The following is a 12754-nucleotide window of genomic DNA, read 5'->3' as shown; positions in this document are numbered from 1 at the left end:
AATCAGCCGATCAAGTGGCAGCAACTCAATGCCTAAGAGAATGCAGGCATGGTTAAAGGTTTAGTTGTTGTTCAGACCAAACATCAGAACGGGGAACAAATGTGACTGAAGTGACGTAACCATGTTGGTGCCAGATCGGGTGACTTGAGTATCCCCAAATCTGTAGATCTCCTGCGATTCTCATGCACAGCAGTCTCTAATGTTTGCATAGAAGGGTATAAAAGCATCCAGTGGGTGGCAGTTCTGTGAGTGAAAATGCTTTGTTAATGAGAGAGATCAGAGGAGAGTGGCCAGACTGGTAACAGTAACTCAAGTAACCACCCATTACAATAGTGGTGTGCAAAAGAGCATCTCCGAATGCACGACATGTTGAACCTCAAAGTGGATGGGCCACAGCAGTAGAAGACCAGGAACGTACATTCAGTGGCCACTTTATTGGGTATAGGAGGTACCTAATAAGGTGGCCAATGAGTGCACTGTATATGCAGAACAGATTAATTTTATTTATAATATGTAAAACAATCCTATTAGAGAAATAATATGATCATGGTAGGGTTGATGTTGAATAGTGGGTGTGATTTAGGAAAAGAGTGCTGAATAGCATGGTGGCTTTCAGTTGAACAATAAATTGTTCTTTTTAAGTTCACGAGCTTTTTGTAACGTCCAAGGACGAAGCATACGAATAGTTCAGTTGAGACACAGGCCAAGAGCTAAAAGGCGTCTTCACATTCTTCTTCATTGTAGTGTCCAAATATCTGCCACTTTGCAGGCACGTCTGAGCTGGATTTAGCCTTCTGCTCGGAACTCGCAGAATGGAGCTGCCACGCCGCCTGCCGGCACAAACTTGGGGCTGAGCCCTCATCCTGCTGGCCAGCTGGGGATCCGATATCAAATGTCCCATCCCAGAATTCCCTGGCATCCTTTGACAAGACGCATGGTTAAGATGATACTTGCCTCCTGTCAAAGGTGAATATGCTTTTAATTAGTTGTTTCATAAATATGTTTTAATGGTGTAAAAATTAAACAAGTAACTAATATCCAAATACTTTAAAAATAGGTATGGGTATTAGTTTATTATTGTCATATGTACAGAGAAAATCTTTGGCATGCATGTGGATAATGCCATACATAAGTACCTTGAGGAAACAGAAAGAAAAGTAAAATGCAGTGTTGCAGGTACAGAGAAACTGTAATGCAGGTATGCAAAACTAAGAGCAAAGGCCATGACAATGTAGATTGGGAGATTAAGGGTTCATCTTTAGTGTATGAGAAATCTGTTCATGAGCCTGATAACTTCAGGATAGTAACTATCCTTGAGTGTGGTGGAATGTACTCTTGAGCTTTTATACTCTCGTCGGACAGAAAATGGAAGAAAGAATGGGAGGGGCCCTTGACTGCAGGCTGTTTTTTTTCCCTGAGGAAAATGTGTTAAAACACTAAGAACTATGAACTTAAAATTACATTAAAATGCTTGGAAATAATTAAAGTGATAAAATAATGTTCTTGCATTTTAAAAATCATATTTTTTCATCTCTGTTCCAAACAGCATGTTCACATGCAATAACTGTTTCTTATCAAAAAAAACCTTTATATTTCACACATCATTGTTTTATGCCAATCTTAAATATTTGTATTGCTTGATTATACCTTTGCAAAGCATTAAGTTGTTTTTCAGTCTATCATTCTTCCTGACTTTCTAAGGTTATAAAATGTTGACAAATACATATCTCATAAAACATTACCAAGAGTTCAATGGTAATTGATTAACTGCGTACTTACCTATTCAACCTATTCAACCTATTCAAATGTTTGAAGTTCCCTGCTGATAACTCTGCAAATATTTCATGGTTCTTTAAACATTTTAGGATTACAATTGCTTCAGGTTAAAAAGGGAACAGGAAAATATGATCACACAGAACTTATCTGATACTTACTTAAAGACATGCATTTTGCCTTACTAATACTTTATCTCTGAATTGGTTAAAGCTCCATTTTGAGTTCATATGCGGGATCATCTAAATTCTGGTTGGCTGCTAGCAATTTTCCATTTCAAAACTCTGAACTGCTTCTAGCTTATTAAAGTAATTGCAACTCACTTTGCCTGTGTGCACCCGTTGATAAATACTTTATTCTGATTAACTTGGAATGGCACTTTTTTAACAGCTAAAAGTCAGAGAAATCAAATGTGCTGGAGATGAGAGATAATAAAGTGATGATTAATAATTAGACATGAGTTTGTTCAATTGCTTAACGCCAAGATTTCAATGCTTAACTTGCTCCTTTTGTCAGGTGAGTGACACATGAGATAATGATTGATGGAAATTGATTTAGAGGTATACTCAAAAGCTTCAACACTGCTTTAAAGTTATTTTAAAGTGAGCATGAAGAAAATGGAAGACTCCAGCCACACAATGACAAAGAAGGCAAATAGTGGGCATGATGCTCCTGCACTGAGTGATGAGAAAGAGGGAAAAAAAGTAAAGGTCCAGACTCGGGAGACTTGGTCTCGAAAGATTGAGTTCATGTTGGCAGGAATTGGTTATTCCGTGGGATTGGGCAATGTTTGGAGATTTCCTTTCCTGTGCTATAGAAGTGGAGGAGGTAATTTTATTTTTAATGCTCATTGATGAAATGCCTAATTCTAAAAGCCTTGGATGATTGGGTTTGTGAGTTGAGCATTTACTTCTAAAAATATCTTTGAAAGCTGTTGCTTAAGTAAGTGGAATTTTTTTTCTTGATCCCTGATGACTGATTAATGGTTTTGTTTCATTAATTCACTTATTACAGTGTAGATTTGTATTCTTACATTCATTCAGAACAGTTGCCTGGAAATCCATTGCTGAACCCAAATTATAGCAAACCAATAATGAAGGGAAATGGTCCCTTGACCTTCATTTAAAAATAACCAGGATCAATATTGTGTATTTACATTCTCTCTGTATTTTGCCAAGCGTTCACCTTAATGTTTTGTGCACCTTTAGCACAGTTTAAGGAATAGCATGTTTGTTTTTCTCCCCAAGATCTAATGATATCAAATTAAAATGGGTTAAATTAGTAAACCAGTGCCAAGGAGTACAGGGATCCCAATGGACAATTAACCTACAACCAGAACTGCTGAGCCTATGTTCCTGCTCACTTCAATTATTTCAGAACACTGCCAATCTAGTCATGTTGTTTATTGGCTGTGTGCCTCATGAAACATTCCAATGTTCTGAGTACCTGATTTTGTTTAGCCTGCAGAACTTAAAAGGAGGTATGTTGTGGTGGAGCAAGTTGTTCTGTAGTGCTCCAAAGTAAATATGCTCTGAGAAACACTTTTTTAAAATATAGAACTGGTTAAGAAACTCTCTGGGGAAAGCAAGTGGTAGATCCTATTGGAAGAGTTTCGAAGCAAATTGCTGAGGTCATTCGGCAGAATGCCTCATCAGTTAAACATAAAAGCAAACTTGCCTGATACCGAGAAAGGCCTTCCCTTTAGATCTATCATGTACTGAATTCTCATTACATCCTTTTCCGAGAGCTTATCTCTTCTGCTCATCCTCCTCGTCATATGGTGCTTGAGGTGTTGCTAACACAGTGGTTAAGGTATTTCCAATGTGCCATAGTTAGCAGTGACCGGTTGATATGATCTCGTAGTTATTTAACAATTGTTGTTCAATGTTGTAAGGGCAAAGGCAGAAAATTGCCCTTCCCATCATTGAGAGCATCTTTAAAAGGCAGTGTCTGAAGAAGGCAGCTTCCATCGTTAAGGATCCTTACTCTTTGGGTCATGCCTTCTTCTTATTACCACCATAAGGGAGCCTTACAACCTACATTTAACAATTCAGAAACGGCTCCTTCCTCTCCTCCATCAGGTTTCTGAAGAGTCTGTGAATATGACCTTGTTATTTCCTCTTTTACACTGTTTATTTGTAATTTATGGAAATTTCTACATCCGCTGCTGCAAAACAACATATTTAGCATCATACATCAGTGATAATAAACCTGGTTCTCACTCTGATATGATCACATCATTTGATGGGAGGGACTTCAAAGAAGTTTTCTTGATGCTAAGGTATGGGAGAAGGAGGAACGAGTGCACTAGGTTCAGTGAAAACTTCATCTGTGGAATCTTCTAGTAATTATTGATAATAGACTATTAACTATTCTTTGCCTGTCCATCCTATGCTGTCATTGCACTTTCTGTATATGATCTTAATGCACAGTTTAATCGAAAGGAAATTTCATAAGCTTCCACTGCTGTTGGAGGAGAATGGAAAATAGACAGCCTTATCTGCAGGAAGTAATTCCAGGTAGTTTAAAGGGCAAAGAAAACTCACTGTGAAAAGCTGATCCCAAATACAGAATAAAATTTCTCTATCTCCTCCCTTCAAACTGTTTCAGCTGTTAGAGCTCAAACCTCAGCTTAGCAGAGAGCTGGCGAGTAATTATACCTCCAATTGACACTTATCGCTATGATGTTGGGCACTAGCAGGCACATTTGTAGGATTGTCCTTTAAGGAGAAGGGAAATTAGGATTATTTTAACAGTTGAAATTGGATAAACAGAATCTTCTGTCCTATTAGCATTTAAATGCATCCCAGAGTTCAGAATGGGCCTATGTTCCATCAATCTAAAAGTACTTTAAATGAAATAGCCAACAATTTCAGAACATCTCTAGGTGAACAAAATACAGCCAAAGATCCTAATTTGCCAGCGTTAACGGTTAAGTATGACAGCAATCTCGGTAATGTATTTCCAATTTAACAGAGGTGTAAATGAAATATTCAACTGTAATATATACTGATGTTCAGAGAAAAAAGACAAAAGTAAAAATATTTTCTTTGAATTGTAGGCACCACTATACATTTAAAGAATGAATGAAATCATTTATCTTTTAACTATACCATCAAATAATACAACACAGGAGAAGGACTGTCAGTTCATTACTCCCGGCTAGGTCGATTGGCTCTTTGAAAGAGATACCGAATTTCTTCCAATTCCTCTTCTTTCCCCACTTCCTTTCATGTTGACTTTAATTCCAATTCCATTTTAAACTATCAATGGATGACCTCACTACTGTACACTCCACTCACACCTGACTGCATGGCCAAGTAATCACATTGTCAAGTTCGCCGATGACATGACAGTTATGGGGCTCGTCACCAACCACGGTGTGACGGCCTATAGGGAGGAGGTGGAAGAGCTTGAGGTCTGTTGCCAGGCAAGTAACCTCTCCTTTAATGTCAAAGGAGATGACTACCGACTTCTGTAGAGCTCATACTAATCACACCACCCTCCTCCCCCTGTACGTTGGTGGCACAGCAGTGGAAAATGCAAGCAGTTTCAAACTCCTGGGGAGTGCACATCTCACACAACTTCTCCTGGTCCCAAAACACATCCTTCACAGTCAGGAAAGCTCACCATCGCCTCGACTTTCTGAGGAGGCTGGACAATGCACATCCACTCTTGCGTCGTTCTACAAATGCACAGCCTTCTTCTTTCTCCTTCTTCTTCGGCTGACCATCAATTTCGATGTTGACTGAGGCCTGGGCAAGGTTGTGTTGAAGACCGGCATTTGCCCATGCTGCAAGTCTCCCCTCTCCACGCCACCGATGTTGTCCAAGGGAAGGGCACTAGGCCAATACAGCTTGGCACCGGTGCCTTCGCAGAGCAACGTGTGATTAAGTGCCTTGCTCAAGGACACAACACGTTGCCTCAGCTGAGGCTCGAACTAGTGACCTTCAGATCACCAGACCAATGCCTTAACCACTAGGCCATGCGCCAACACAAATGCGCAGTAGAGGGCATCCTAACAAGCTGCATGGTATAGTACCTGCACTGCGCCGGACAGGAAGGCTCTACAATGGGTAGTCAAAACTGCCCAATGCATCATTAGCACCAGTCTACCCGCCATCAAGGATATATATACACAGAAAGATGCAGGGAAAGGGCCAGTAGCATCATAAAGGATCTCACCCACCCTGCTCATGGATCATTTGTCCCACTCCTGTCAGGGAGGAGGCAACGTAGCATCCACGCCAGGACCTCCAGAAAACCAGTTACATTACCCAAGCAGTAAGACTGATCAACACTTCCACCCACTAACCCACCCTTCCACACTTCCAACAACCACTACTTTATTATTTCCTGTCAGTCACCTTATGAACAGATGCTCTTGTGCCTAGCATGATTTTATGGACCAAAAAAATCTGTCTACGTATGTAAACTATCTTAGGTATTTTTTATTTATTGTGGTTTTGAAATAATTATTGTGTTCTTTATCTTTTTTGCTGCATTGGTCAGGAGTAACAATTATTTCATTCTCTTGTGTACAGGGAATGACATTAAACAATCTTAAATATACTCAGTGGCCAGTTTATTAGGTACCCCCTATATTTAATAAAAAGGTCACTGAATGTCTGAGGTCTTCTGCTAATGTAGCCCATCCACTTCATACTTGGACGTGTTGTGCATTCAGAGATGCCCTTCTGCACACTACTGTTGTAAGGTGTGGCTATTTCAGTTGCTAGCACCTTCCTGTCAGTTTGAACCAGTCTGGCCATTCTCCTCTGACCTCTCGCATTTACAAGGTGCTTTTGTCCACAGCATTGCCACTCACTGGATTTTTTTTTTGCTTTGCTTTTTGCACAATGCTCTGCAAACTCTAATTGTGTGTGAAAATCCCAGGTGATCGGCAGTTTCTTGAGATACTCAAACCACCCCATCTGGCACCAACAATCATTCCACAGTCAAAGTCACTTAGGTCACATCTCTTCCCCAATCTGATGTTTGTTCTGAATAACAAGTAAACTTTTTGACCATGTCTGCATGCCTTTATGCATTGAGTTGCTGCCGCATGATTGGCTGATAAGATATTTGCATTACTAACAGGTGTATCTAAAGAAGTGGCAGCTCAATGTAGAATTCATGTTTTAATGTTCATGTTTCTCGGCATTACAGAACTTCAACAGAATTGATGCTGTTTTAGGAACAGAAGTAGCTGGCTAAGCAGTTTGCCAGGTAGTTGAAGATGGGAATTTATAGTTTATAATTTTTACTATTTCCTGTTGGATTTTCATTCACTATATGCAGAGGAGATTTCACCGAGTGAGTCTCCAAAGAATGGGTCTCAATTTACTTCATATCTGATCAATTCCTGATTGAGACCAGCCATCAGTCATTTTTTGATGTGTATTTAATATTCCAGTTACATTTGAGTAATCTTGTGTGTATATATATCAGTTGATTAAGCACTCTTGTTCATTTAAATTATTCATTATGAGTTATATGTATAAATGAGAAAATTACACTAACACATAATACACTTGAAGTAAATGCAAAGTTAGAGCTGCATTCCTGGACACTTGTGTCTTCCTTTGAATTGGTTTAATGTTTCGAAGTTACATACGTAACGCTGGTGATGAACCCAAGACCATTACCAACCTGTATTGAGCACAGTGAGACGCTCAAACTAAAAAACAAACAGCAAGAGCTTGTCAAGTTACAAAAAGCAGCACAGCAAGTGTTCCTCAGAAGGGAAGACATGATTGAGCTTTTATTTTAAAGAAAGGCAAAAAAGCAATATGGTTTACACCCAAAGTGAAGGGCAAATTTATTAAAATGGAACCAGATACTGCTTCAACTGTTTCAGCCATTCCACCAGATGAGTTTGAATGACATTTCAAAGATACTAAACTGAAGGTTGCAGATATCCAACTAAGAACGTATACTGGAGAAAAGATCATTTCTGTGGGACTGACATTTGCAACAGTGAAATACAGAAACCAACAAGCCAATTTGAACTTATATCTGGTACAAACAGGGAACCTGCATTGTGGGGGTGTGATTGGCTGAGACAGCTATAATTTGATTGGAGATATTATATTTGCATGCCGCATACCCTACAATAAAGTCAACTGAAAGAAAGTTAAGATACCACAGCAGTTTTCAAGACGGTATTGGGAAACTCAAACTTATCAAGGGTAAAATAGAGTTAAATGAAAATGTCGCACCCAAGTTTTACAAAGCCTGCGCAGTTCCTTATACCATCCATGATACAGTAGCCAGTGAACTAGAACGTATGAAGGCCAAAGGAGAATTTTCCAAGGTTGTGAGGAGCCCAAGGGCAATGTGAGTGGTCCCAGTAGCCAAAAAGAATGGGTCTGTCAAGATCTGTGGTGATTTTAAGGTCACCATCAACCCAGGACTGAAAGTAGATCAATACCCTCGGCCCAGAGTAGAGAATATTTCTGCAAACCTTTCTGGAGGAAAATAGTTCAACAAAGTGGACTTACCTGAAACCTACTTTCAGCTGGAGATGGAAGAAGAGTCCAAAGTGAGTCTCAGCATAACCACTCACAAGGGGCTCTATCGCTGTAATGGGCTTATTTTCAATGTAGCATCTGCTCCTGAACTCTGGCAGTGCTACCCGGATGACATTGTCGTTACCAATAAGGATGACAAGGAACATCTCCAAAACCTCAAGACAGTTAAAAAGATTAGAAGATTAAGCACACAGAGAACAATGCAAATTCTTTAAACCAATCATCACTTACTGTGGTCACACTATTGATGCACAAGGTTTACATACATGTACTGAGAAAATTCAAACAGTGGTAGATGCCCCAAGGCCAAAGAACGTGTCACAGTTGTGGTCCTTTTTAGGACTTGTCAACTACTATAATAGGTACCTACCGAACCTGGCTACTGTGTTCCACCCCTTATATTCATTACAGCAGAACAGGAAGAAATGGCAATGGGCAAAGCAGTGTGAGATGACTTTCCAAAAGGTAAAAGAAATGGTGACGTCAGACACTGTACTGTCACATTATGATTCACATCGTCCAGTGAAGCTTCCCTGTGATACCTCACCTTGTGGTACTGGTGCAGTCACGTTACATGTTATAAGTGATGGAAGTGAATGACCCATAGCCTTGGCATCACATTTTCTTACCACTGCAGAGAAAAGTTACACGCAGATTGACAGAGAGACCTTAAGTCTAGTTTGGGGTGTGAGATGGTTCAACTCGTATGGGAGAGGGTTTACCCTCATTACTGATCATCAACCACTAGTGTCCATTTTCAATCCACAGAGGGGTGTTCCACTAACAGCAGCAGCACAAATGCAGAGATGGGCTCTGTTTCTTGGAGGACACAATTACAAGATCAAATTCATGAGGACAACTAGTCATGGAAACGTTGATGGGTTGTCCTGTTTACTTTTGGAAAAGGAATTACAGGAAAAATTTACAAAAAAAGACACTCCTCTTGATGTAATCTCCCTAATGCAAATTGAAAGTCTCCCTGTTATGACAGAGATGATCCAAAGGGAAACTAGAAAAGTTCCCTAACTCTCTCAGGTCCACATAGCAACCCAAAATAGCTGGAACGTGCAGTAGAAGCTCCGGTTCCCCCACTTTTACCAGCGCTGAGATGAACTTACCCTTGACAGAGGTTGCTTTATGTGGGAATTGAGAGTTGTTGTAACATCCAAGCTGAAGGCTGAAGTGTTGAAGGAGTTCTATACCAGTCATCTAGACATAGTCAAAATCAAAGCTTTGGCTCAAAGCTTTCTTCTGGTGGCCTGGGATAGATCAACAGCTTGTACGGGATACCAACTTGTTCAAAGTTCAAAGTACATTTATTATCAAAGAATGTATATTTGTCTCCTTACAGGCAGCCACAAAACAAAGAAACCCAATAGAACCTATTGAAACAAAAGAACACAGAAGTGAATCCACAGCCAGGCAAATTAATTTGAAGGCCGCAGCCGCAGTCAATGCAGAGACGAGTCAACCATAATTGCATCCAGCCCCAACTCTCTAACATTATTATTCTTGCCCAGAGCTTAAATCATCCAAGCCTCAAATTGTTCCTTGTTTGCAGACCGCTTCACTTCACTCTCAGCCTGAGCTCCACTGCCTCGATTCAGCCCAAACCTAACATTTCCAAATCAGCTCAGCACTTAAATCGATCAAAACTTGGATCTTTCCTCACTCTCAGGCCCAGGCTCTGCCCTAACTCCGCCTCGTCTCCGCTCTCCTCACTTTGGTTCAGCTGCATCAACTTTGCTCCAGATCCACTCCAGCAATGGTGATAGATCAGGCTCATTCCCCGCTCTCCAGTCCGGGCCCAGCCACAGTGACTTGGCCTGTACGTGCCACACCACAACCTTCCTGCACCTTCAGGTCTTCAGTTCACACCATAAAAATGTCAGATCGTACAGGCAGTTCAAAAGCTCAACTCGGACGGATAAATTGCAGGCTATTGATCATTTACCAGAAAAATATATGATTAATAAAGTATTTAGTTGTTTACTTTGTTGTATTTATAAGTAGCCGCTGGGTTTAGCAGCACTATCTTAAACCAGAAGATGCCAAGAGCAGCACCTCTCCAACTCTGGGAAAGGCCTACATTGCCCCAGTAGCGGATTCAGGAGAATGTTGCCGGACAATTCATGGTAGTAGTGGATGCAGCTACAAAATGGCCAGAAGTGTGCCCAATAGCCTCCACTACAGCCTTGCAGACTGCTGATGAATTGAGAAGCATTTGGACGGACTGGTGTTCCAGAACACTTGGTCAGTGACAATGGACCAGAGTTTGTTGCAGGACAGTTTCAGTCATTCCTGAAAATGAATAGAATAAGACATATTACATCTGCACCATAACCGCCCAGCTGCCACTGGCTTGGGGGAAGGTTTGTTCAGAGACTAAAGAACACATTGCAAGCACTGACAGCAGAACATTCTCCACCCCACCAAACCAGAAGCTCGCCAATTTCCTCCTTGCATATCGCAATGCAGCATACTCCACAATCAACAACTCACCAGATTTGCTGTTCCTGGGCCGTCCCTTGTGCTTATGCTTGGATCTCCTCAAACCCAATCTCAGAAGGAGTATGCAGGACAAAGAGCTGAGACAAATTGTGGACTCCTCGAACAAGGAGTTTTAATGTTTCACACTGAACAAATAGTCCTGTCGAGGGACTGCAGAGGTAATCAAAAGTGAGTACTCAGAAACATTAAGGTCAGGACTGGATCACTCTCCTACACAATGAAGGCTGTGTCTGATATCATCTGGAGACAATAGATCAATCAGTTGAGAAGAGCAGAGTCAATTGTTAGAGAAGAAAGTTGGCTACCTCGATCAGAACCTCTTCCTGGAGCCTCCGAGTCAACTCCTACAACCACCATGGAGGCAGCCCCCAGAACGTGAGATTGTTCTCACAATTACAAGTTACACACGTGATGCACCATCTATAACTCTCGGAGACGGGAGGCGAACGATAGGCTTTTATTAGCTGCAAGAGACCACGATTAGCAGCAAGAGACCACCACACAACATCCTAGAGACTGAAGGGGGGGAGCAGTGCCTCCAACCGCCTTTATACAGGGGTTTATGGGAAGAGCCACAGGAGCAGTCAGCAGAGGGGCGTGTCCAGACAGGTATATGTAGTTCACCACAACATGCCAAGCATTATGACCACCCTTGTGAGGAAAGATGCTATCCCACAAGAGTAAGAGATCCTCAACAATGATTAAATCTTCTGGCTTGAATGAAAGCATTTAAAATTTACTATGCTGTGGATGTCTGCATGTTAGTTGTGTTACGAATGTGCCACAACTCTGAGGGGCTGAAGGGTACAAAATTGCCCCCTCCTTGTTGAGGATCGCAAGATCGCTATTAATTCAGGTCTGGGACCCACGAAATGAGAGAGAATCCTCGTTTGGAATGTGTCCTGGCCTCTGCAAGACAAAGCCACGGATACCGGCCATTGTCTCTTGAGACGGAATTGTGTATTGATTACTGTACTATTCATTGACACCCTCAGGGGATGACCAGAGTGGGCTGGTTGAGGGATTGCATCATCCCAACCTGATTGACATCTGAGACCCCGTGAGTAAGGATAAAAGAGGGTCTGGGGAACAACCCCTTTAGACGCACCAGGAGAAACGCTAGAAATCCTGTGACAGCGTTTAATAGCGACAGCCGGTGGAGGGCTTGCGTGCATCCTTTTCCCTTGCCTGGGAATTGGCGAGCTCGCCACGGAAGAACGGCTTTAGCTAAAGGAGAGGCCACACCAACAGAACTCTCGAAGGATCGAAATCATAAGAAGGAAAAGCTGGCAAGTTTCTAAAAATCTCTCTCTTGACTCCAACCAAAGGCTGCAGCCTGAATGAACTGAGTGACTGTTATATTTCCATCGGACAATACATTATCCCCTAGACAACGATAGAGTTTATTTCTTATTGATTATTATTATACCCGCACTTTTAGATTTAGTATTGACGACGTATGTTATCTGTATGTTTGCATTGATATTATTTTTGTGTATTTTTACTAATAAATACTGTTAAAAATAGTACCATCAGACTTCAACGGACCTCTCTATCTTTGCTGGTAAGTGACCCAGTTACGGGGTTCGTAACAGTTGTATTATATAGTTTACTGTGTATATAGTTGAAATACCTTCTATATCGAGATGGAGTTAATAGCTAACTAGAGAGGACTGTTATATATTTAATATTCCAGTTATATTTAAGTAATTATGGATATACATATTGGTTGATTAAGCATTCTTGACCATTTAAATAATTCATTATGGTTTATATGTATAAATATGAGAATTGCTAACTCTTCCTTTGAATTAGTTCAATGTTTTGAAACTTATCAATTTTCACTGATCATTCACATGCATTTCAACCCCAAGTATTTGTGGCAAGGTGTCGATTTCTCCGCAGAGATGCATGAATAGATCTTCTTGAAGCAACAA

At 40.9% G+C, this 12754-nt stretch overlaps 1 protein-coding gene across 3 annotated transcripts in view; it reads left to right on the top strand.

The window, feature by feature from the left end:
- The first annotated feature begins 2347 nt into the window (after positions 1-2347).
- si:ch211-283g2.1 (sodium- and chloride-dependent GABA transporter ine) overlaps positions 2348-12754 on the top strand; it is a 122087-nt gene continuing 111680 nt past the window's right edge. The window contains exon 1 of one of the 3 annotated variants that reach the window (XM_059973210.1): positions 2348-2601. In XM_059973210.1, the coding sequence (XP_059829193.1) occupies positions 2382-2601 (220 nt within the window). In that variant the 5' untranslated portion in view covers positions 2348-2381. The remainder of the gene's footprint in view (positions 2602-12754) is intronic. The other 2 variants (XR_009512796.1, XM_059973209.1) reach the window with 2 other exon arrangements.

Source organism: Hypanus sabinus, chromosome 6, assembly GCF_030144855.1.
Source record: "Hypanus sabinus isolate sHypSab1 chromosome 6, sHypSab1.hap1, whole genome shotgun sequence".
NCBI classification, from domain to species: domain Eukaryota; kingdom Metazoa; phylum Chordata; class Chondrichthyes; order Myliobatiformes; family Dasyatidae; genus Hypanus; species Hypanus sabinus.
This window is presented reverse-complemented; position numbering and strand designations above follow the sequence as displayed.